The 21740-nt window shown below is 65.1% G+C and overlaps 1 protein-coding gene across 1 annotated transcript; it reads right to left on the bottom strand.

Moving 5' to 3' along the window:
- Positions 1–701: 701 nt before the first annotated feature.
- On the bottom strand, positions 702–20511 carry LOC134509461 (sodium/glucose cotransporter 2-like). Its single transcript, XM_063321999.1, has 11 exons — positions 20363–20511; positions 16263–16334; positions 15507–15611; positions 12928–12987; positions 12584–12688; positions 8463–8568; positions 7871–7951; positions 6005–6204; positions 2955–3090; positions 1309–1416; positions 702–783 (listed from the first exon to the last, which is right to left on the bottom strand). The coding sequence occupies exons 1-11, from the start codon at positions 20444–20446 to the stop codon at positions 713–715; spliced, it is 1128 nt and encodes a 375-aa protein (XP_063178069.1). The 5' UTR covers positions 20447–20511; the 3' UTR covers positions 702–712.
- Positions 20512–21740: the final 1229 nt, after the last annotated feature.

The following is a 21740-nucleotide window of genomic DNA, read 5'->3' as shown; positions in this document are numbered from 1 at the left end:
TGACTGGGTTGACCTGAGCTCCCCAACGCTTGGGTGCCCTCCCGGATGGCTGGGTGCCCCCCAGATGCGTGGGTTCCCCCCCTCCCCAGACACCTGGGTCTCCCCCCGGATGCCTGGGTGCCCCCCCGGGCGCCTGGGTCCCCTCTGGCCTTGAACCCTGGCTCTCCCCAAGCCCCTGGATCCCCATGGACTGGGTTGACCTGAGCTCCCAAACGCCCGGGTGCCCTCTCCGTCACCTGGGGGTGTCCCGTCCCCCCCCCGAGACACCTGGGTGCGCCCCACCCCTACCCCCCTCCCCCCCCCCCCCCGGATGCCTGGGTGCCCCCGCGGGCGCCTGGGTCCCCTCTGGCCTTGACCCCTGGGTGTCCCCAAGCCCCTGGATCCCCATTGACTGGGTTGACCTGAGCTCCTCAACGCTTGGGTGCCCTCCTGGACGCCTGGGTGCCCCCCGGTCACCTGGGTCCCCCCAGACACCTGGGTCTCCCCCCCGATGCCTGGGTGCCCCCCCGGGTGCCTGGGTCCCCTCTGGCCTCGACCCCAACATCCCTCCAGGCACCTTGATCCCCCGTTGACTGGGTTGACCTGAGCTCCCAAACGCCCGGGTGCCCCCTCGGTCACCTGGGTGTCCCCGTGTCCCCCCCCCACAAGACACCTGGGTGCGCCCCCCCCACCCCCCACCCCGGACGCCTGGGCGCCCCCCACCTGCCGGCTATCAGGAGGTGGCGGGGCCCGGCGTGGGGCCGCAGGCGTTGGTAGACGTCGAGGGTGAAGAGGGCCCCGGAGCTGGCGAAGATGGAGGCCAGGGAGGACATGAGGGCGGCCAGCACCACCGCCAGCATCAGCCCGCGCAGGCCTGGGGGGCACGGGGAGGGGGGGGTCGGACTGGGAACCCCCCCCCCCCCCAGCGACCCACTGCTGGCCCCAATAGCCGTTAATGGTGGCCTAATAGCCCGTTAATAGCCCTAATAGCCATTAATATTGGCCTAACAGCCCCATAATAGCCCTGGTAGCCATTAATAATGCCCTACGAGCCCCTCAATAGCCCCCAATAGCCCTAATGGCCATTAATAAGTCCCTAATAGCACTAATAACTGGCTAATAATTGTTAATTAGCCACAGCCGGGGGGGGGCGGGCAGGAAGGCGATGACAAGGCGGGGGTAGGCCGGGTTGGAGCTGCAGGCCCCAAGAGGCGAAGAAGGCCTCCAGGCCCCTAATAACCCCCTAATTAGGCCCTAATTAGTCCCTAATGAGCAGGTGCGGTTAATGAGTGGTTAATGAGTGGTTAACGAGTGGTTAATTAGCCGTACCCGGGGGCAGGAGGGCGATGACCAGGCGGGGGTAGGCCAGGTTGGAGCAGCCGGCGGGGGAGCCACAGGCCTGGCGACAGCCCTGGGGGTCGGCGCAGCCCACGACCTCTGGGGTAATTAACGGGAGGGGGGTAATTAACGGGTACGGGGGGGGTAATTAGGGGGGATGGGGGTAATTAGGGATATTATGGGATGTTGGGGGGGTGTAGGGGGAATTAGGGGGAGCTGATGGGGTGTAGGGGGGTATTATGGGATGTAGGTGGGTATTATGGGATGTGTGGGGGATATTATGGGATGTAGGGGGTGTATTATGGGATGTAGGGGGGTATTATGGGATGTAGGGGGTATATTATGGGGTGTAGGGGGGTATTATGGGATGTAGGGGGTATATTATGGGGTGTAGGGGGTATTATGGGATGTAGGGGTATATTATGGGGTGTAGGGGGTATTATGGGATGTGTGGGGGATATTATGGGATGTAGGTGGATATTATGGGATGTAGGGGGGTATTATGGGATGTAGGGGTATATTATGGGGTGTAGGGGGGATATTATGGGATGTAGGGGATATTATGGGATGTAGGGGGTATATTATGGGGTGTAGGTGGATATTATGGGATGTAGGTGGGTATTATGGGATGTGTGGGGGATATTATGGGATGTAGGGGGGGTATTATGGGATGTAGGTGGATATTATGGGGTGTAGGTGGGTATTATGGGATGTAGGGGGGTACTATGGGATGTAGGGGGGGTATTATGGGATGTGTGGGGGATATTATGGGATGTAGGGGGGGTATTATGGGGTGTAGGTGGGTATTATGGGATGTAGGGGGTATATTATGGGGTGTAGGTGGGTATTATGGGATGTAGGGGGTATATTATGGGGTGTAGGGGGATATTATGGGATGTAGGGGGTGTATTATGGGGTGTAGGGGGGGTATTATGGGATGTGTGTGGGATATTATGGGGTGTAGGGGGGTATTATGGGGTGTAGGGGGGTATTATGGGATGTAGGGGGGTATTATGGGGTGTAGGTGGATATTATGGGATGTAGGGGGTATATTATGGGATGTAGGTGGATATTATGGGATGTAGGGGGGATATTATGGGGTGTAGGGGGTATTATGGGGTGTGTGGGGGATATTATGGGATGTAGGCGGGTATTATGGGATGTAGGGGAGGGTATTATGGGATGTAGGTGGATATTATGGGATGTAGGGGGTATATTATGGGGTGTAGGGGGGTATTATGGGATGTAGGGGGGGTATTATGGGGTGTAGGGGGGTACTATGGGGCGTAGGGGGGAGATGGGGCACCGCGGGGCTGCCCGGGGAAGGGGCCGGCCACGCCGGGCGGCCGCGTTGGGTAGGCCAAAGAGAGCCAGGGCAAACCGGGGTGGCCCCGGGGGCAAATTCCGGGATGGAAACGGGGCTGACGGGGCCGGGGGGGGGGGAAGGCGGGGCAGCCATCTTGGGCGGCCATCCTGGGTTGGCCCAGGGAGGTCAGGGGGACACCGGGGTGGCCACGGAGCGGCCGCGGGGGGGTAATTATGGCTCGAGATCGGCATCCACGGGGGAGGAGACGCGGCGGCCATCTTGGGCGGGTCAAGGCGGGGGGGTGGGGTGCCCGGGGGGGGCGGGGGCTGACCGGGGAAGAGGATGCGGGCGGCCATGCCGGGCAGCACCATGAGGAACATGGGCAGGACTTTGAGGTAGCCGCAGACGACGCAGCCGGCGCGGACGTGGGTCAGCGAGCGACCGGCCAGGCACCGCTGCACGATCACCTGGGGGCGGGGGGGATCCACTCGCTCCCGCTGCACCCCCTCCCAGCGCGCCCAGTTGCCACACCAGTGCCTCCCAGTTACAGCCCAACTCTTCCCAGCGCCTTTCCAGTGCCTCCCAGTGCCCCCCCAGTGTCTCCCGGTGCCCCCACTTTCCCTCCCAGTGCCCCCCAATCCCTTCCCAGTGCCTCCCAGTCCCTCCCAGTGCCCCTCAATCCCTTCCCAGTCCCTCCCAGTGCCCCCCAGTCCCTTCCCAGTCCCTCCCAGTGCCTCTCAGCACTTCCCAGTCCCTCCCAATCCCCTCCCAGTGCCCCTCAATCCCTTCCCAGTCCCTCCCAGTACCTCCCAGTCCCATCCCAGCAGTTCCCAGCCCCCACCCAGTCCCTCCCAACCCCCTCCCACTGCCCCCCAATCCCTTTCCAGTCCCTCCCAGTGCCCCCCAACCCCCTCCCAGTGCCCCTCAATCCCTTCCCAGTGCCTCCCAGTGCCCCTCAGCACTTCCCAGTCCCTCCCAATCCCGTCCCAGTGCCCCTCAATCCCTTCCCAGTCCCTCCCAGTGCTTCCCAGTCCCTTCCCAGTGCCCCCCAGTCCCTTCCCAGTCCCTTCCCAGTGCCTCCCAGTGCCCTCCCAGTGCCTCTCAGCACTTCCCAGTCCCTCCCAATCCCATCCCAGTGCCCCTCAATCCCTTCCCAGTCCCTTCCCAGTGCCTCCCAGTGCCCTCCCAGTGCCTCTCAGCACTTCCCAGTCCCTCCCAGCTCCCTCCCAGTGCCCCCCAATCCCTTTCCAGTCCCTCCCAGTGCCCCCCAACCCGCTCCCAGTGCCCCCCAATCCCTTCCCAGTCCCTCCCAATCCCCTCCCAGTCCCTCTCAATCCCTTCTCAGTGCCCCTCAACTCCCTCCCAGTTCCCCTCAATCCCTTCCCAGTCCCTCCCAGTGTCCCCCCAGTCCCCTCCCAGTCCCCTCCCAGTGTCCCCCAATCCCTTCCCAGTCCCTCCCAGTGCCCCCCAACCCCTTCCCAGTGCCCCCCAACCCCCTCCCAGTCCCTCCCAGTGTCTCTCAGCACTTCCCAGTGCATCCCAATCCCTTCCCAGTGCCCCCCAATCCCTTTCCAGTCCCTCCCAGTGTCCCCCAACCCCTCCCAGTGCCCCCAATCCCTTCCCAGTGCCTCCCAGTGCCCCTCAGCACTTCCCAGTCCCTCCCAATCCCATCCCAGTGCCCCTCAATCCCTTCCCAGTCCCTTCCCAGTGCCTCCCAGTGCCCTCCCAGTGCCTCTCAGCACTTCCCAATCCCTCCCAGCTCCCTCCCAGTGCCCCCCAATCCCTTTCCAGTCCCTCCCAGTGCCCCCCAACCCGCTCCCAGTGCCCCCCAATCCCTTCCCAGTCCCTCCCAATCCCCTCCCAGTCCCTCTCAATCCCTTCTCAGTGCCCCTCAACTCCCTCCCAGTTCCCCTCAATCCCTTCCCAGTCCCTCCCAGTGTCCCCCCAGTCCCCTCCCAGTCCCCTCCCAGTGTCCCCCAATCCCTTCCCAGTCCCTCCCAGTGCCCCCCAATCCCATCCCAGTGCCCCTCAATCCCTTCCCAGTCCCTTCCCAGTGCCTCCCAGTGCCCTCCCAGTGCCTCTCAGCACTTCCCAGTCCCTCCCAGCTCCCTCCCAGTGCCCCCCAATCCCTTTCCAGTCCCTCCCAGTGCCCCCCAACCCGCTCCCAGTGCCCCCCAATCCCTTCCCAGTCCCTCCCAATCCCCTCCCAGTCCCTCTCAATCCCTTCTCAGTGCCCCTCAACTCCCTCCCAGTGTCCCCCAATCCCTTCCCAGTCCCTCCCAGTGCCCCCCAATCCCTTCCCAGTGCCCCCCAACCCCCTCCCAGTCCCTCCCAGTGTCTCTCAGCACTTCCCAGTGCATCCCAATCCCTTCCCAGTGCCTCCCAGTCCCATCCCAGCACTTCCCAGCCCCCTCCCAGTGCCTCCCAGTCCTCTCCTGGTGCCCCTCAATGCCTTCCCAGTGCCTCCCAATCCCCTCCCAGTGCCCCCCAATCCCTTCTCAGTCCCTTCCAGTCCCCTCCCAGTTCCCCTCAATTCCTTCCCAGTCCCTCCCAGTGTCCCCCAATCCCTTCCCAGTCCCTCCCAGTCCCCTCCCAGTGCCCCCCAATCCCTTCCCAGTGCTCCCCAATCCCCTCCCAGTCCCCTCCCAGTGTCCCCCAATCCCCTCCCAGTGCTCCTCAGTCCCCTCCCAGTGCCCCCCAACTCCCTCCCAGTCCCCTCCCATTGTCCCCCAATCCCTTCCCAGTCCCTCCCAGCGTCTCTCAGCACTTCCCAGTGCCCCCCAGTCCCTTCCCAGTGCCCCCCAGTCCCTTCTCAGTCCCCTCTCGGTGCCCCCCAACCCCCTCCCAGTCCCTCCCAGTCCCCTCCCAGTGTTCCCCAATCCCTTCCTAGTCCCTCCCAGTGCCCCTCAATCCCCTCCCAGTGCCCCTCAATCCCCTCCCAGTGCCCCCCAGTCCCCTCCCAGTGCCCCCCAGTCCCTTCCCAGTCCCCTCCCAGTGCCCCCCAACCCCCTCCCAGTCCCCTCCCAGCGTCTCTCAGCCCTTCCCAGTGCCTCCCGATCCCTTCCCAGTACCCCCCAGTCCCCTCCCAGTGCCCCCCAACCCCCTCCCAGTGCCTCCCAGTGCCCCTCAATCCCCTCCCAGTGCCCCTCAATCCCTTCCCAGTGCTCCCCAACCCCCTCCCAGTGCCCCCCAGTCCCCTCCCAGTGCCCCCCAACCCCCTCCCAGTCCCCTCCCAGCGTCTCTCAGCACTTCCCAGTGCCTCCCGATCCCTTCCCAGTGCCTCCCGGTCCCCTCCCCGGTGCCTCCCGACGCCCCCAGGTCCCTGCCAGCTCCTCCCAGTGCCCCCCCCCCCCCCTCCCCCCAGTCCCTCGCCAGTCCCACCTGGTCGGTACACCAGTACCAGGCCGAGATGATGCCCAGTCCCAGCAGGAGGCCGGGCCAGGGCAGGTCCCCGGTACTGGGATGCCGCAGGAGGTGGAAGGCGTCGGGGCGGGGGCGGCCGCAGGGACCCGTCACGTTGGGGGGCAGGGCCAGGGGGTAACGCTCCACCAGCCCCTCGTAGCCCCCCACCGCCCCCAGCGCTGCGGGGGGGGGGGACCAGTAGGGACCAGTAAGGGCCAGCGGGGTGGGGGGGGGGGGGAGGGGGAAGCACAGCTCCTGCGGCCCCCTCCCAGTGCTCCCAGTACAGCCCGGTGCACCCCCCCCAGAGCTCCCGCGCGAGGTCCAGCACCAGCGTGGACCAGTATCGACCAGTATAGACCAGTACGGCACGACGGCACCGCCCTCCACAACTTATCAGGGCTTCCCAGTGCCTCCCAGTCGCCTTCCAGTGCTTTCCAGTCCCTCCCAGTGCCGCTCAGCTCCTTCCCAGTACCTCCCAGTGCTTCCCACTGTCCCGCAGTGCCCCCCCAGCACCTCCCCCGTGCTCCCCCAGTCCCTCCCAGAGCCCCCCACCCCCCTCCCAGTGCTCCCAGTGTCTCCCAGTATATCCCAGTGTCTCCCAGATCCTTCCCAGTGCCCCCCACCCCCCTCCCAGTGCTCCCAGTTCCGTCTCAGTGCTCCCCAGTACCCTTCCAGTGCTCCCCACTCCCCTCCCAGTGCTCCCAGTTCCCTCCCAGTCCCCCACGCTTCGGTGCCACTGTTCCCACTTCCCTCCCAGTACCCTCCCAGCGCCCCTCACTCCCCTCCCGCTGCTCCCAGTTCCATATCAGTCCTTCCCAGTGCCCCCCACTCCACTCCCAGTCCCTCCCAGTTCACCCCAGTACCCTCTCAGTCCCTCCCAGTGTCCCCCACTCCCCTCCCAGTGCTCCTACTTCCCTCCTAGTGCCCCCCAGCTCCCTCCCAGTCCCTCCCAGTGCTTCCAGCTCCCTCCCAGTGCTCCCCAGTTCCCTCGCAGTCCCTCCCAGTGCCCCCCAACCCCCTCCCAGTCCCTCCCAGTGCCCCCCACTCCCCTCCCAGTGCTCCCCAGTACCCTCCCAGTCCCTCCCAGTGCACCCCACTCCCCTCCCAGTGCTCCCCAGTTCCCTCCCAGTGCGTCCCACTCCCCTCCTAGCACTCCCAGTTCCCTCCCAGTGCTCCCCAGTCCCTCCCAGTCCCTCCCAGTTCCCCCCACTCCCCTCCAACTGCTCCCCATTACCCTCCCAGTTCCCCCCAGTACCCTCCCAGTCCCTCCCAGTGTCACCCACTCCTTTCCCAGTGCTTCCCAGTACCCTCCCAGTTTCTCCCAGTGTCCCCCACTCCCCTCCCAGTGCTCCCAGTTCCCTCCCAGTTTCTCCCAGTGCCCCCCACTCCCCTCCCAGTGCTCCCAGTTCCCTCCCAGTTTCTCCCAGTGCCCCCCACTCCCCTCCCAGTGCTCCCAGTTCCCTCCCAGTCCCTTCCCAGTGCCCCGCAGTCCCTTCCCAGTGCTCCCAGTTCCCTCCCAGTGCTCCCCAGTACCCTCCCAGTCCCTCCCACTCCCCTCCCAGTCCCTCCCAGTGCCCCCCACTCCCCTCCCAGTGCTCCCAGTTCCCTCCCAGTCCCTTCCCAGTGCCCCGCAGTCCCTTCCCAGTGCTCCCAGTTCCCTCCCAATGCTCCCCAGTGCCCTCCCAGTCCCTCCCAGTGCCACCCAGTGCCCCCCCAGTACCCTCCCAGTCCCTCCCAGTGTCCCCCACTCCCCTCCCAGTGCTCCCAGTTCCCTCCCAGTGCTCCCCAGTGCCCCCCCAGTACCCTCCCAGTCCCTCCCAGTGCTCCCAGTTCCCCCAGTCCCACCGTAGCCGGCCAGCACGGAGGCCCCGGCGATGATGATGAGGGTCTGCACCAGGTCCGCGTACATCAGGGCCGCCAGCCCCCCTGCAGGCCCCGCCCCCCCCCCCCGCACCGCGCGTCAGGCCCCGCCCCCTCAAACCACGCCCACCCCGCCCCGCCCCACCCACCGCCAAGAGACCCCGCCCCTTTGGCTGCCACGTGCCCCGTTTGACCACGCCCCCTATTCGCGGGGGCCCCGCCCCCTTTGCGGCACGGCCCTCCCCCCCCCCCGCCTGCTGATGAACCAATGGCGTGTGTCCCCCCCCTCAAACCACGCCCCCTCCGGCCACGCCCCTCCCCTCAGGCCACGCCCCCTCCGCGGGGCAGCGCTTGCAGGCAAACCCCCCTTTTTGGCCACGCCCCCCTTAGCGCCACGCCCCCATTGGCCACGCCCCCATTGGCCACGCCCCCTCCCTCTAGGCCCCGCCCCCCCCAACCCTGCCATTAGGAAATGAGCCCTTTTGGGCTCCGCCCATTCCGACCCCGCCCTTTGTGGCCCCGCCCCCCCCTCTCCTCACGTTTAGGCCCCGCCCCTTCCCCCTCCCCCCCCCCCCACCGGTGATGGTGTAGAGCGCGGTGACGGCCAGCAGCGCCCCCACGGCCGCGTACAGGTCCCAGCCCAGCGCCTCCCGGATGAAGATGGCCCCCGAGTACATGTCCACCTTGGGGGGCGGGGGGGTGTGGGGCGGGGCCTAGAGGGAGACACGCCCCCCCCCCCCCCCGCCCCACACCCCCCACAACCCATAGGGACCTCTCCATCCCCATAGGGAAAACCCATGGGGGGCCACACACGCCGTATAGGGACCCCCCCCGCCGGAGCCTATAGGGAATTCTCCATCCCCATAGAGACCCCCCCCCCCAAAAACCCCATAGCGACACCCTGAACCCCATAGGGACCCCCCCCACACACACTCCATAGGGAATTCTCCAGCCCTATAGGGACCCTTCAAAACCCTATAGGGACACTCCAAACCCTATAGGGACCCCACACCCCATAGGGAATTCTCCAGCCCTATAGGGACCCTCCAAAACCCATAGGGCCCACACACCCCCTATAGGGACCCCCAGACCCATAGGGACCCCCCCAAACCTCATGGGGTCCTACAGACCCCATAGGGAACTCTCCGTCCCTATAGGGACCCCCCCCAAAACCCCATAGCGACCCCCTGAACCCCATAGGGACACCCCAAGCCCCATAGGGAACTCTCCAACCCTATAGGGACCCTCCAAAACCCTATAGGGACACCCCAAACCCTATAGGGACCCCCATACCCCATAGGGACCCTCCAAAACCCATAGGGCCCACACACCCCCTATAGGGACCCCCAGACCCCATAGGGACCCCCCCAAACCTCATAGGGGTCCTACAGACCCCATAGGGAACTCTCCGTCCCTATAGGGACCCCCCCCCAAAACCCCATAGCGACCCCCTGAACCCCATAGGGACCCCCCCACACTCCATAGGGAATTCTCCAGCCCTATAGGGACCCTCCAAAACCCTATAGGGACACTCCAAACCCTATAGGGACCCCACACCCCATAGGGAATTCTCCATCCCTATAGGGACCCACCAAAACCCATAGGGCCCACACACCCCCTATAGGGACCCCCACACCCCATAGGGAATTCTCCAGCCCTATAGGGACCCTCCAAAACCCTATAGGGACACCCCAAACCCTATAGGGACCCCCACACCCCATAGGGACCCTCCAAAACCCATAGGGCCCACACACCCCCTATAGGGACCCCCAGACCCCATAGGGACCCCCCAAACCTCATAGGGGTCCTACAGACCCCATAGGGAACTCTCCGTCCCTATAGGGACCCCCCCCAAACCCCATAGCGACCCCCTGAACCCCATAGGGACACCCCAAGCCCCATAGGGAACTCTCCAACCCTATAGGGACCCTCCAAAACCCTATAGGGACACCCCAAACCCCATAGGGACCCCACACCCCATAGGGAATTCTCCATCCCCATAGGGACCCACCAAAACCCATAGGGCCCACACACCCCCTATAGGGACCCCCAGACCCTATAGGGAATTCTCCAGCCCTATAGGGACCCCCCCCCCAAAACCCCATAGGGACCCCCACACCCCATAGGGAACTCTCCAACCCTATAGGGACCCTCCAAAACCCTATAGGGACACCCCAAACCCTATAGGGACCCCACACTCCATAGGGAATTCTCCATCCCTATAGGGACCCTCCAAAACCCATAGGGCCCACACACCCCCTATAGGGACCCCCAGACCCCATAGGGACACCCCAAACCCCTTAGGGGCCGTACAGATGCCATAGGGAATTCTCCATCCCTATAGGGACCCCACAGACCCATAGGGACCCCACAGACCCCATAGGGACCACTGAACCCCATATGGGCCCCTCAGTCCCTATAGGGAGCTCCCCGACCCCATAGGAGCCCCTAAACCCCATAGGGACCCCCAGACCCCAGAGGGATTCCCCCAAACCCTATAGGGACGCCCACACCCCATAGGGAACTCTCCATCCCTATAGGGACCCCCACACTCCATAGGGACCCCTAACCCCCAAACGGGCCCCTCAGTCCCTATAGGGAACTCCCCGACCCCATAGGGACCCCCTAAACCCTATAGGGAACTTTCCGACCCCATAGGGGCCCCACAAACCCCATAGGGGCCCCACAAACCCCATAGGAACCACACACCCCGTATAGAGACCCCCAGACCCCGTAGAAACCCCCAGACCCCATAGGGATCCCTAAACCCCACACGGGCCCCTCAGTCCCTATAGGGGACTCCCCGACCCCATAGGGGCCCCACAAACCCCATAGGGACTCCCCAAACCCTATAGGGAACCCCAGACCCCATAGGGACCCCCCAAACCCCACAGGGGCCCTACAGACCCCATAGGGAGCTCTCCATCCCTATAGGGACCCCACAGACCCCATAGCCCCTATAGCCCCTGCCATAGCCCCTTAGCCCCCTATGGCCCCTATGGCCCCCCCTATAGCCCCTATGGCCCTATAGCCCCTCTGGCCCCCCCTATAGCCCCTATGGCCCCTCTAAGTCCCTATGGCCACTATAGCCCCCTATAGCCCCTATGGGCGCCCCATGACCCCTATAGCCCCTACAGCCCCTATAGCCACTATGGCCACTATGGCCCCCCCCTACAACCCCTATAACCCTTTTGGCGCCCCTATAGCCCCTCTGGCCCCCCCTATAGCCCCCCCTATAGCCCCCCCCATGGCCCCTACAGCCCCTGTGGCCCCTATAGCCCCTATAGCCCCTCCTCTGGCCCCCCTATAGCCCCTCTGGCCCCCCCTATAGCCCCCCCCATGGCCCCTATAGTCCCCCCCATAGCCCCTGTGGCCCCTATAGCCCCTGTGGCCCCTATAGCCCCTATAGCCCCCCCGTGGTCCCCTGTGGCCCCTATAGCCCCTATAGCCCCCCCCGTGGTCCCCTGTGGCCCCTATAGCCCCTATAGGCCCCCTGTGGCCCCTATAGCCCCTGTGGCCCATATAGCCCCCCCCATGGCCCCCATAGTCCCTGTGGCCTCCATAGCCCCTATAGCCCCTATAGCCCCCCCATAGCCCCTATAGCCCCTGTGGCCCCTATAGCCCGTATAGCCCCCTCATAGCCCCTATAGCCCCCCCATAGCCCCTATAGCCCCTGTGTCCCCTATAGCCCGTATAGCCCCCCCATAGTCCCTATAGCCCCCATAGCCCCTATAGACCCTATAGCCCCCCCATAGCCCCCATAGCCCCCATAGCCCCTATAGCCCCCATAGCCCCTATAGCCCCTGTGGCCCCCATAGCCCCTATAGCCCCTATAGCCCCCATAGCCCCTCCATAGACCCCATAGCCCCTATAGACCCCATAGCCCCCATAGCCCCCCCATAGCCCCCATAGCTCCTATAGCCCCTATAGCCCCCCCATAGCCCCTGTAGCCCCTATAGCCCCCATAGCTCCTATAGCCCCTATAGCCCCTATAGCCCCCATAGCCCCCGTGGCCCCCGTGGCCCCCATAGCCCCTATAGCCCCTCCATAGCCCCTATAGACCCCATAGCCCCTATAGCCCCTGTGGCCCCCATAGCCCCTATAGCCCCCATAGCCCCCCCATAGCCCCTATAGCCCCTATAGCCCCTATAGCCCCCATAGCCCCCATAGCCCTATAGCCCCCCCATAGCCCCTGTAGCCCCTATAGCCCCCATAGCCCCCATAGCCCCTATAGCCCCCATAGCCCCCATAGCCCCTATAGCCCCTGTAGCCCCTATAGCCCCTATAGCCCCCATAGCCCCCCCATAGCCCCCATAGCTCCCATAGCCCCTATAGCCCCTATAGCCCCCATAGCCCCCATAGCACCTATAGCCCCTATAGCCCCTGTGGCCCCCATAGCCCCCATAGCCCCCATAGCCCCTATAGCCCCTATAGACCCCATAGCCCCCATAGCCCCTATAGCCCCCATAGGCCCCATAGCCCCCATAGCCCCTATAGCCCCTGTGGCCCCCATAGTCCCCATAGCCCCTATAGCCCCCCCATAGCCCCTATAGACCCCATAGCGCCTATAGCCCCTATAGCCCCCATAGCCCCTATAGCCCCTGTGGCCCCCATAGCCCCCATAGCCCCCATAGCCCCTATAGCCCCCATAGCCCCCATAGCCCCCATAGCCCCTATAGCCCCCCCGTGGCCCCGTACCGAGATCTTGGTGGAGACGTAGAGCCCCAGGGAGAGCAGCGCCAGGTACAGCTGGATGCGGCCCCCCCCGAAGCGCTTGCCCAGGTACTCGGGCATCGTGGCCACCTGGGGGGGGGCGGGCGGGGACACCCCGGCGTCGGGGGGGGGGAGCCCAGGCACGCGGGGGGCGGGGGGGGGCACCCAGGAGTGCGGCCCCCCCCCCCCCCCCCCCCAAATCACCCCTCAAAGGCATCCCGGCCCCGGAGCCTCTCTACGACCCCCCCCACCCCCTCCCCCACGCCGAGGCCCCGCCCCCCCGAGACCACGCCCCACGTGGCCACGCCCCCCCACCCCCCCCCACTCACCCCCGCCCGCAGGTAGATGGGGACGAAGATCCAGCCCAGCAGCAGCACAATGAACATCCCCTGGGGGCGGGGCAGGGGGCGGGGTCAGGGGCGGGGCCAACGGGGAAGGGGTGGGGTCAATGGGGTCAATGGGGCAAGGGGTGGGGTCAATGGAGTCAATGGGGTCAATGGGGGCAAGGAGTGGGGTCAATGGGGGCAATGAGGGCAAGGGGTGGGGTCAATGGGGGCAAGGGGTGGGGCAAGGGGTGTGGTCAATGGGGCAAGGGGTGGGGTCAATGGGGGCAAGGGGTGGGGCAAGGGGTGGGGTCAATGGGATCGGTGGGTGCAGCCGATGGGCGTGGTTAAAGGGGTTAATGGGCGGGGTCAATGGGCGGGGTCGATGGGGTCACTGGGTGGGGTCAATGGGGTCAATGGCGGGATCAATGGGTGGGGTCAAGGGCGGGGTCAATGGGGTCAGTGGGTGCAGTGGATGGGCGTGGTCAAAGGGGTCAATGGGTGGGGTCAATGGGTGGGGTCAATGGGGTCAATGGGTGTGGTTAATGGGCGTGGTCAAAGGGGTCAATGGGTGGGGTCAATGGGCGTGGGAATTAGTGGGGTCGATGGGGGGTCAAGGGGCGTGGTCAGTGGGTGGGGTCAATGGGCGTGGTCAATGTGCACGGTCAAGGGGTGGGCTCAAGGGGTGGGGTCACTGGGTGGGGTCAATGGGGGGTCACTGGGTGGGGTCAATGGGGGGTCAATGGGCGGTCAGTGGGGTCCGTGGGTGCAGTCGATGGGCGTGGTTAAAGGGGTTAATGGGCGGGGTCAATGGGTGTGGGAATTAGTGCGGTCCATGGGGGGGGTCAAGGGGCGTGGTCAATGGGTGGGGTCAATGGGTGGGGTCAGTGGGTGGGGTCAATGGGGTCAGTGGGTGTGTCAATGGGTGGGGTCAATGGAACGAATGGGTGCGGTCAATGGGCGTGGTCAATGGGGCGTGGTCAATGGGTGGGGTCAATGGGGGGTCAATAGGGTCAATGGGGGGTCAATGGGGTCAATGGGTGGGTCAATGGGCGTGGTCCGTGGGTGGGGTCACTGGGTGGGGACAATGGGGGGTCTATAGGGGCTCTATGGGGCCTACAGGGGTCTGTAGGACCTATAGGGGTCCATAGGGGTCAGTAGGGTCTATGGGGGGCCCTCGGGGCCTGTGGGGGGTCTATAGGGGTCCATAGGGGTCTATAGGGTCTAGAGGATCTATAGGGGTCTATAGGGGTCTGTGGGGGGTCTATAGGGGTCTATAGGGGTCCATAGGAGTCTATAGGGTCCATAGGGTCTATAGGGTCTATAGGGGTCTGTGGGGTCTGTGGGGGTCTATAGGATCTATAGGGGTCTGTAGGGTCTATAGTGTCCATAGGGCTTTGGGGGGGGGGGGTCCCCACAGGGGTCTATAGGATCTATAGGGGTCTATGGGGTCTGTGGGGGGTCTATAGGGGTCCATAGGGGTCTATAGGGTCCATAGGGGTCTATAGGGTCTATAGGGGTCTGTGGGGTCTGTGGGGGTCTATAGGATCTATAGGGGTCTGTAGGGTCTATAGTGTCCATAGGGCTTTGGGGGGGGGGGTCCACAGGGGTCTATAGGATCTATAGGGGTCTATGGGGTCTGTGGGGGGTCTATAGGGGTCCATAGGAGTCTATAGGGTCCATAGGGGTCTATAGGATCTATAGGGTCTGGGGGGGGTCCGTAGGGGTCTATAGGGTCCATGGGGTCTGTAGGAGTCTGTAGGGCCCATAGGGGTCCGTAGGGGTCTGGGGGGGGGGGGGCCTGTAGGGGTCTATAGGGTCCATAGGGGTCTATAGGGGTCTATAGGGTCTGTAGGGTTTGGGGGGTCCATAGGGGTCTATAGGGTCCATAGGGGTCTGTAGGGGGTCCGTAGGGGTCTATAGGATCTATAGTGTCTGAGGGGGTCCATAGGGGTCTATAGGGGTCTATTGGGTCTGTAGGGGTCCGTAGGGGTCTATAGGGGTCGGTAGGGGGCAGGGGGGGGTCTGTAGGAGTCTATAGGGTCCATATGGGGTCCGTAGGGGTCTGGGGGGTCTGTGGGGGTCTATATGGTCCATAGGGGGTCTATATGGTCCATAGGGGTCTCTAGGGGTCCGTGGGGTCCATAGGGGGTCCATAGGTGTCTATAGGGGTCTATAGGATCTATAGGGTCTGAGGGGGTCCGTAGGGGTCCATAGGGGTCTATAGGGTCTGTAGGGGTTGGGGCGTCCATAGGGGTCTGTAGGGGTCCATAGGGGTCTATAGGGTCCATAGGGGTCTATAGGGTCCACAGGGGTCCGTAGGGGTCCGTAGGGGTCTATACGGGGTCTATAGGGCCTGGGGGGGTCTGTAGGGGTCTATAGGATCTATAGGGCCTGGGGGGGTCCATAGGGGTCTATAGGGTCTGTAGGGGTCTGTAGGGGTCTATAGGGGTCTATAGGGTCCATAGGGGTCTATAGGGTCCCATAGGGGTCCGTAGGGGTCTATAGGGGTCTATAGGATCTATAGGGCCTGGGGGGGTCCGTAGGGGTCTATAGGGGTCTATAGGGGCGGGGGGGGGGCTCACGCTCCACTCGAAGCCCCCACGGCGATGCCCCCGGCCGCCCCCCGTCCCCGCCAGCCCCACGAAGTGCCCGGAGCCGATGTTACTGGCAAAGAGGGAGGCGCCCACCTGGGGGGGACACGGGGACACGCGGCGTGGGGACACGGGGGGACATGGGGGGACATGGGGACACGGGGGGACACGGGGGGACATGGGGACACGGGGGGGACACGGGGACACGGGGGGACACGGGGGGACACGGGGACAGGGGGGGGACATGGGGACACACGGGGGGACACGGGGGGACACGGGGGGACATGGGGACACCCACGGCCACACAGCACCTGTGTCCCCACATCCCCATGTCCCCCCATGTCCCCATGTCCCCCATGTCCCCCATGTCCCCCATGTCCCCCCATGTCCCCCCATGTCCCCCATGTCCCCCATGTCCCCCATGTCCCCCATGTCCCCCATGTCCCCCATGTCCCCCATGTCCCCCCATGTCCCCCCATGTCCCCATGTCCCCCATGTCCCCCATGTCCCCCATGTCCCCATGTCCCCCCATGTCCCCCCATGTCCCCATGTCCCCCCATGTCCCCATGTCCCCATGTCCCCATGTCCCCCATGTCCCCCATGTCCCCCCATGTCCCCCATGTCCCCATGTCCCCCCATGTCCCCCATGTCCCCCCATGTCCCCATGTCCCCATGTCCCCATGTCCCCCCATGTCCCCATGTCCCCGTGTCCCCGTGTCCCCGTGTCCCCGTCCCCGTGTCACTCACGGGTCCCCAGGCCATGCTCCTCCCGGCCAGGAAGTACCCGCTGATGGTGCTGCGGTTCCCCCGGCGCAGGGACTGCGGGGACACCAGTGCTCCCAGTAACGGGACTCCAGTGCTCCCAGTATAAGGGTAACCAGTGCCCCCAGCCCTCCCAGTATAGGAGTCACCAGTGCTCCCAGTATAGGGGTACCAGCCCTCCCAGTACAGGGCCACCAGTACTCCCAGTATAAGGGCAACCAGTGCTCCCAGTACGGGGCCACCAGTGCTCCCAGTATAAGGGCAACCAGTGCCCCCAGTACAGAGCCCCCAGTGCTCCCAGTATAAGGGTGACCAGTGCTCCCAGCCCTCCCAGTATGAGAGTCACCAGTGCTCCCAGCGTTCCCGGGCCACCAGTAGTCCCAGTATGGAGATACCAGTACTCCCAGTGCTCCCAGTAACAGGACTCCAGTGCTCCCAGTATAAGGGCAACCAGTGCCCCCAGCCCTCCCAGTATAGGAGTCACCAGTGCTCCCAGTGCTCCCAGTATGGGGCCACCAGTAGTCCCAGTAACGGGGCACCAGTGCTCCCAGTACAGGGCCCCCAGTGCTCCCAGTATAAGGGTGACCAGTGCTCCCAGTATGGCGCCACCAGTGCTCCCAGTATAAGGGCGACCAGTGCTCCCAGCCCTCCCAGTATAGGAGTCACCAGTGCTCCCAGTGCTCCCAGTATGGGGCCACCAGTAGTCCCAGTAACGGGGCACCAGTGCTCCCAGTACAGGGCCCCCAGTGCTCCCAGTATAAGGGCGACCAGTGCTCCCAGCCCTCCCAGTATAGGAGTCACCAGTGCTCCCAGTATAGGGGTACCAGCCCTCCCAGTACAGGGCCCCCAGTGCTCCCAGTATAAGGGCGACCAGTGCTCCCAGTATGGCACCACCACTGCTCCCAGTATAAGGGCAACCAGTGCCCCCAGTAAGGGGACACCTGTTGTTCCAGCCCTCCCAGTAACAGGACACCAGTGCTCCCAGTATAAGGGTAACCAGTGCCCCCAGCCCTCCCAGTGTAGGAGTCACCAGTGCTCCCAGTAGAGGGGCATCAGCCCTCCCAGTACAGAGCCCCCAGTGCTCCCAGTATAAGGGTGACCAGTGCTCCCAGCCCTCCCAGTATGAGAGTCACCAGTGCTCCCAGCGCTCCCAGTATGGGGCCACCAGTAGTCCCAGTACGGAGACACCAGTACTCCCAGTGCTCCCAGTAACAGGACTCCAGTGCTCCCAGTATAAGGGTAACCAGTGCCCCCAGCCCTCCCAGTATAGGAGTCACCAGTGCTCCCCGTATAGGGGTACCAGCCCTCCCAAGTACAGGGCCCCCAGTGCTCCCAGTATAAGGGCGACCAGTGCTCCCAGCCCTCCCAGTATGGTGCCACCAGTGCTCCCAGTACGGGGCCACCAGTTCTCCCGGTGGTCCCAGTACAGGGGCACCAGTGCTCCCAGTATAAGGGTAACCAGTGCCCCCAGCCCTCCCAGTACAGGGCCCCCAGTGCTCCCAGTACGGGGCCACCAGTACTCCCAGTATTGGGCCACCAGTGCTCCCAGTATGGGGCCACCAGTGCTCCCAGTAACAGGACACCAGTGCTCCCAGTATGGGGCCACCAGTGCTCCCAGTGCTCCCAGTATTGGGCCACCAGTGCTCCCAGTACGGGGCTCCCAGTGCTCCCAGTATAAGGGGCGGCCGGTGCCCCCAGCCCTCCCAGTAGAGGCGCCCCCCCCCGGCTCCCAGTGCTCCCAGTGCTCCCAGTCACTCATTAACCCCGCGGGCACCAGCCCCCGCCCGACCCCGACTAATTGGGGCCCCGTTACCAGCCCCCCCCGGGGCATTGTGGGTAATGATTAACCCCCCCCGCCCCCCCCCGGGGTCACAGGGGTCAAAAAAACAACCCGGGGGGGGGGGGGAGGGGTGCGGGGGGGGCAGGGAATTGTGGGAAATTGTGGGGTTCCAGGTCACTCAATGGGGCGGGGGGGGGCAATGGGGCAATGGGGGTGGGGGGAAGTGTGGGGCCAAGGGGGTGGGGGGGGGGGGGAGTTGTGGGGGATCTTGGGGGGCGATGGGGGGGTTGTGGGGTGCCCCACAGGGGCCGCGGGGGCGTCTGGGGCCGTCGTGGGGCAGGTTCTAGGTCACTCAATGGGGCTGGGTCAATATGGTGGGGGGGGGGCAGTTAGGGGTCCGAGGGGGTGGGGGGGGGGGAGTTGTGGGGTGGGGGGGGATCTTGAAGGGTCATGGGGGGGGTTGTGGGGTGCCCCATAGGGACAGCGGGGGCGTCTGGGGCCATCGTGGGGCAGGTTCTAGGTCACTCAATGGGGCCGGGTCAGCCTGTGGGGAGAAAGTGTGGGGCCAAGGGGGTGGGGTGGGGGGATTTGTAGGGTGGGGGGGGATCTTGGGGGGTCATGGGGGTGGTTGGGGGGTGCCCCATGGCAGACGCGGGGGCGTCTAGGGCCATCGGGGGGTGGTTCTAGGTCATTCAATGGGGTGGGGGGTGTCAATGGGTCAAGGGGGGGGGGTGAAGTGGGGGGCCAAGGGGGTGGGGGGGGGGAGTTGTGGGGTGGGGGAGATCATGGGGGGGGTTGGGGGGTGCCCCATGGCAGACGCGGGGGCGTCTAGGGCCATCGGGGGGTGGTTCTAGGTCATTCAATGGGGCTGGGTCAATGTGGGGGGGGCAAGTGTGGGGCCAAGGGGGTGGGGGGGGGAGTTGTGGGGTTGGGGGAGGTCTTGGGGGGGGTCCCTGGGGGTCTGGGGGGGGTCGTGGAGGGTTGTGGGGTGCCCCATAGGGGACGCGGGGGCGTCTAGGGCCATCGTGGGGCAGGTTCTAGGTCACTCAGTGGGGCCGGGTCAATGGGGGGAGGAAATGGGGGGCCCGGGGGGGGCAGTTAGGGGTCCCAAGGGGCATATAGGGGTCTGGGGGGGGGCACTTAGGGGTCTCAGGGGGGTACTTAGGGGTCCCAAGAAGGTACTTGGGGGTCGTTTAGGGGACCAGGGGGTAGTTACGGGTCCAGGGGCTCAGTTAGGGGTCCCAAGAGGGCGGTTAGGGGTCTGGGGGGCACTTAGGGGTCCCAAGGAAGGTCAGTTAGGGGGCCGGGTGGTCAGTTAGGGGTCCCGGGGGGTCAGTTAGGGGTCCCAGAGGGCAGTTAGGGATTCGGGGGGGCAGTTAGGGGTCCTGGGGGGGGTCAGTTATGGGTCCCAGAGGGCAGTTAGGGGTCCCAAGGGAGGTCAGTTAGGGGTCCGGGGGGCAGTTAGGGGTCCGGGGGGATAGTTAGGGGTCCAGGGGGGAGCAGTTAGGGGTCCGGGGGGGCAGTTAGGGGTCTGGGGGGCAGTTATGGGTCCAGGGGAGCAGTTAGGGGTCGCAAGGGAGGTCACTTAGGGGTCAGGGGGGCAGTTAGGGGTCTGGGGGGATAGTTAGGGGTCCAGGGGGGAGCAGTTAGGGGTCCGGGGGGGCAGTTAGGGGTCTGGGGGGGCAGTTATGGGTCCAGGGGGACAGTTAGGGGTCCCAAGGGAGGTCAGTTAGGGGTCCGGGTTGTCAGTTAGGGGTCCCAGGGCATCAGTTATGGGTCCCAGAGGTCAGTTAGGGGTTCAGGGGGGCAGTTAGGGGTCCGGAGGGCAGTTATGGGTCCAGGGGGGCAGTTAGGGGTCCCAGAGGGCAGTTAGGGGTTCGGGGGGGCCGTTAGGGGTCCTGGGGGGGTCAGTTATGGGTCCCAGAGGGCGGTTAGGGGTCCCAAGGAAGGTCAGTTAGGGGTCCGGGGGGCAGTTATGGGTCCAGGGGGGCAGTTAGGGGTCGCAAGGGAGGTCACTTAGGGGTCAGGGGGCACTTAGGGGTTTGGGGGGGTAGTTAGGGGTCCAGGGGGGAGCAGTTAGGGGTCCGGGGGGGCGGTTAGGGGTCTGGGGGGGGCAGTTATGGGTCCAGGGGGGCAGTTAGGGGTCCCAAGGGAGGTCAGTTAGTGGTTCCGGAGGCAGTTATGGGTCCGGGGGGGGTAGTTAGGGGTCCAGGGGGGAGCAGTTAGGGGTCCGGGGGGTCACTTATGGGTCTGGGATGTGGGGAGATGGGGGGAGGGGAAGGTTGGGGGGCAGGCGCGACCCTACCCAGAGCCCCACGGCGATGACGAGGAGGAAATACCCCCCGATGACCCCCAAGTCCCAGGGGCTGACGGCCGCCGTCCCCTCCATCCCCTCCCTCTCCCGCCCCACGGCCTGCCCCACGGCTGCCCCCTAAGTACCGGGGGAGGGGACCCCGGGGCGGCCGGCCCAGCCCCCACGGGACGCTTGGGTGCCCCACAAGTGGCCTCGGTGGACCCGGGCGGTCGGGGCCTTCACCCCGCCCCACGGCGGCACCCGGCACCTCCCCCGCCCCACGGCGCGCCCGAAGGTCCCCCAGGGGTCACTTGGGGGGTGGGGGGTCCCTGAGGACGCTGGGGTGGCCCCCCCAGGGCCCGATTTGTCCCTTGGGTGCCCCACGGGTCCCTTGGGGGGTCCCTTGGGTGCCCCCGAGGTCCCCACGGGTCCCTTGGGTGTCCCCAGGGGTCCCTTGGGTGTCCTCAAGGGTCCTTTGGGTGGTCCCTTGGGTGTCCCCAGGGGTCCCTTGGGTGCCCCCGAGGTCCATACAGGTCCCTCAGGTGGCCCCAGGTGTCCCTTGGGTGGTCCCTTGGGTGCCCCAGGTGTCCCTTGGGTGGTCCCTTGGGTGGCCCCAGGGGTCCTTTGGGTGTCCCCGAGGGTCCTTTGGGTGGTCCTTTGGGTGTCCCCGAGGTCTCCATGAGTCCTTTGGGTGCCTCATGGGTCCTTTGGGTGTCCCCGAGGTCCCCACGGGTCCCTTGGGTGTCATCAGGGGTCCTTTGGGTGGTCCCTTGGGTGGCCCCGAGGTCTCCATGGGTCCTTTGGGTGCCTCATGGGTCCTTTGGGTGTCCCCGAGGTCCCCACGGGTCCCTTGGGTGTCATCACGGGTCCTTTGGGTGGTCCCTTGGGTGCCCCAGGGGTCCCTTGGGGGGTCCCTTGGGTGTCTCCGAGGTCTCCACAGGTCCCTCGGGTGGCCCCACATGTCCCTTGGGTGCCCCATGGGTCCCTTGGGTGTCCCCGAGGGTCCTTTGGGTGGTCCCTTGGGTGTCCCCGAGGTCTCCATGGGTCCTTTGGGTGCCTCATGGGTCCTTTGGGTCTCCCCGAGGTCCCCACGGGTCCCTTGGCTGTCATCAGGGGTCCTTTGGGTGGTCCCTTGGGTGTCCCCGAGGCCTCCATGAGTCCCTTGGGTGCCTCATGGGTCCTTTGGTTGTCCCTGAGGTCCCCAGGGGTGCCTTGGGTGATCCCTTGGGTGGGCCAGGGGTCCCTTAGGTGTCCCCAAGGTCTCTGCGGGTCCCTTGGGTGTCCCCATGTGTCCCTTGGGTGTCCTCAAGGGTCCTTTGGGTGGTCCCCTGGGTGGCCCACGTGTCCCTTGGGTGTCCCCAGGGGTCCCTTGGGTGTCCCCGAGGTCCCC

This window comes from Chroicocephalus ridibundus, unplaced genomic scaffold (genome assembly GCF_963924245.1).
Source record: "Chroicocephalus ridibundus unplaced genomic scaffold, bChrRid1.1 SCAFFOLD_619, whole genome shotgun sequence".
Taxonomy (NCBI): domain Eukaryota; kingdom Metazoa; phylum Chordata; class Aves; order Charadriiformes; family Laridae; genus Chroicocephalus; species Chroicocephalus ridibundus.
The sequence above is the reverse complement of the archived record's forward strand: the minus strand, read 5'-3'. Positions and strand labels throughout refer to the sequence as shown.

What these genes read in the sequence shown, in the direction of transcription:
- LOC134509461 (XM_063321999.1), bottom strand. Translation starts at nt 20,446, where the DNA reads ATGGAGGGGACGGCGGCCGTCAGCCCCTGGGACTTGGGGGTCATCGGG. An exon ending in TCATCGCCGTGGGGCTCTGG is followed by an intron (nt 16,335 to 20,362) that starts GTAGGGTCGCGC and finishes GTGTCCCCGCAG; the next exon opens with TCCCTGCGCCGGGGGAACCG. An exon ending in CATCGCCCTCCTGCCCCCGG is followed by an intron (nt 784 to 1,308) that starts GTACGGCTAATT and finishes CATCTTCGCCAG; the next exon opens with CTCCGGGGCCCTCTTCACCC.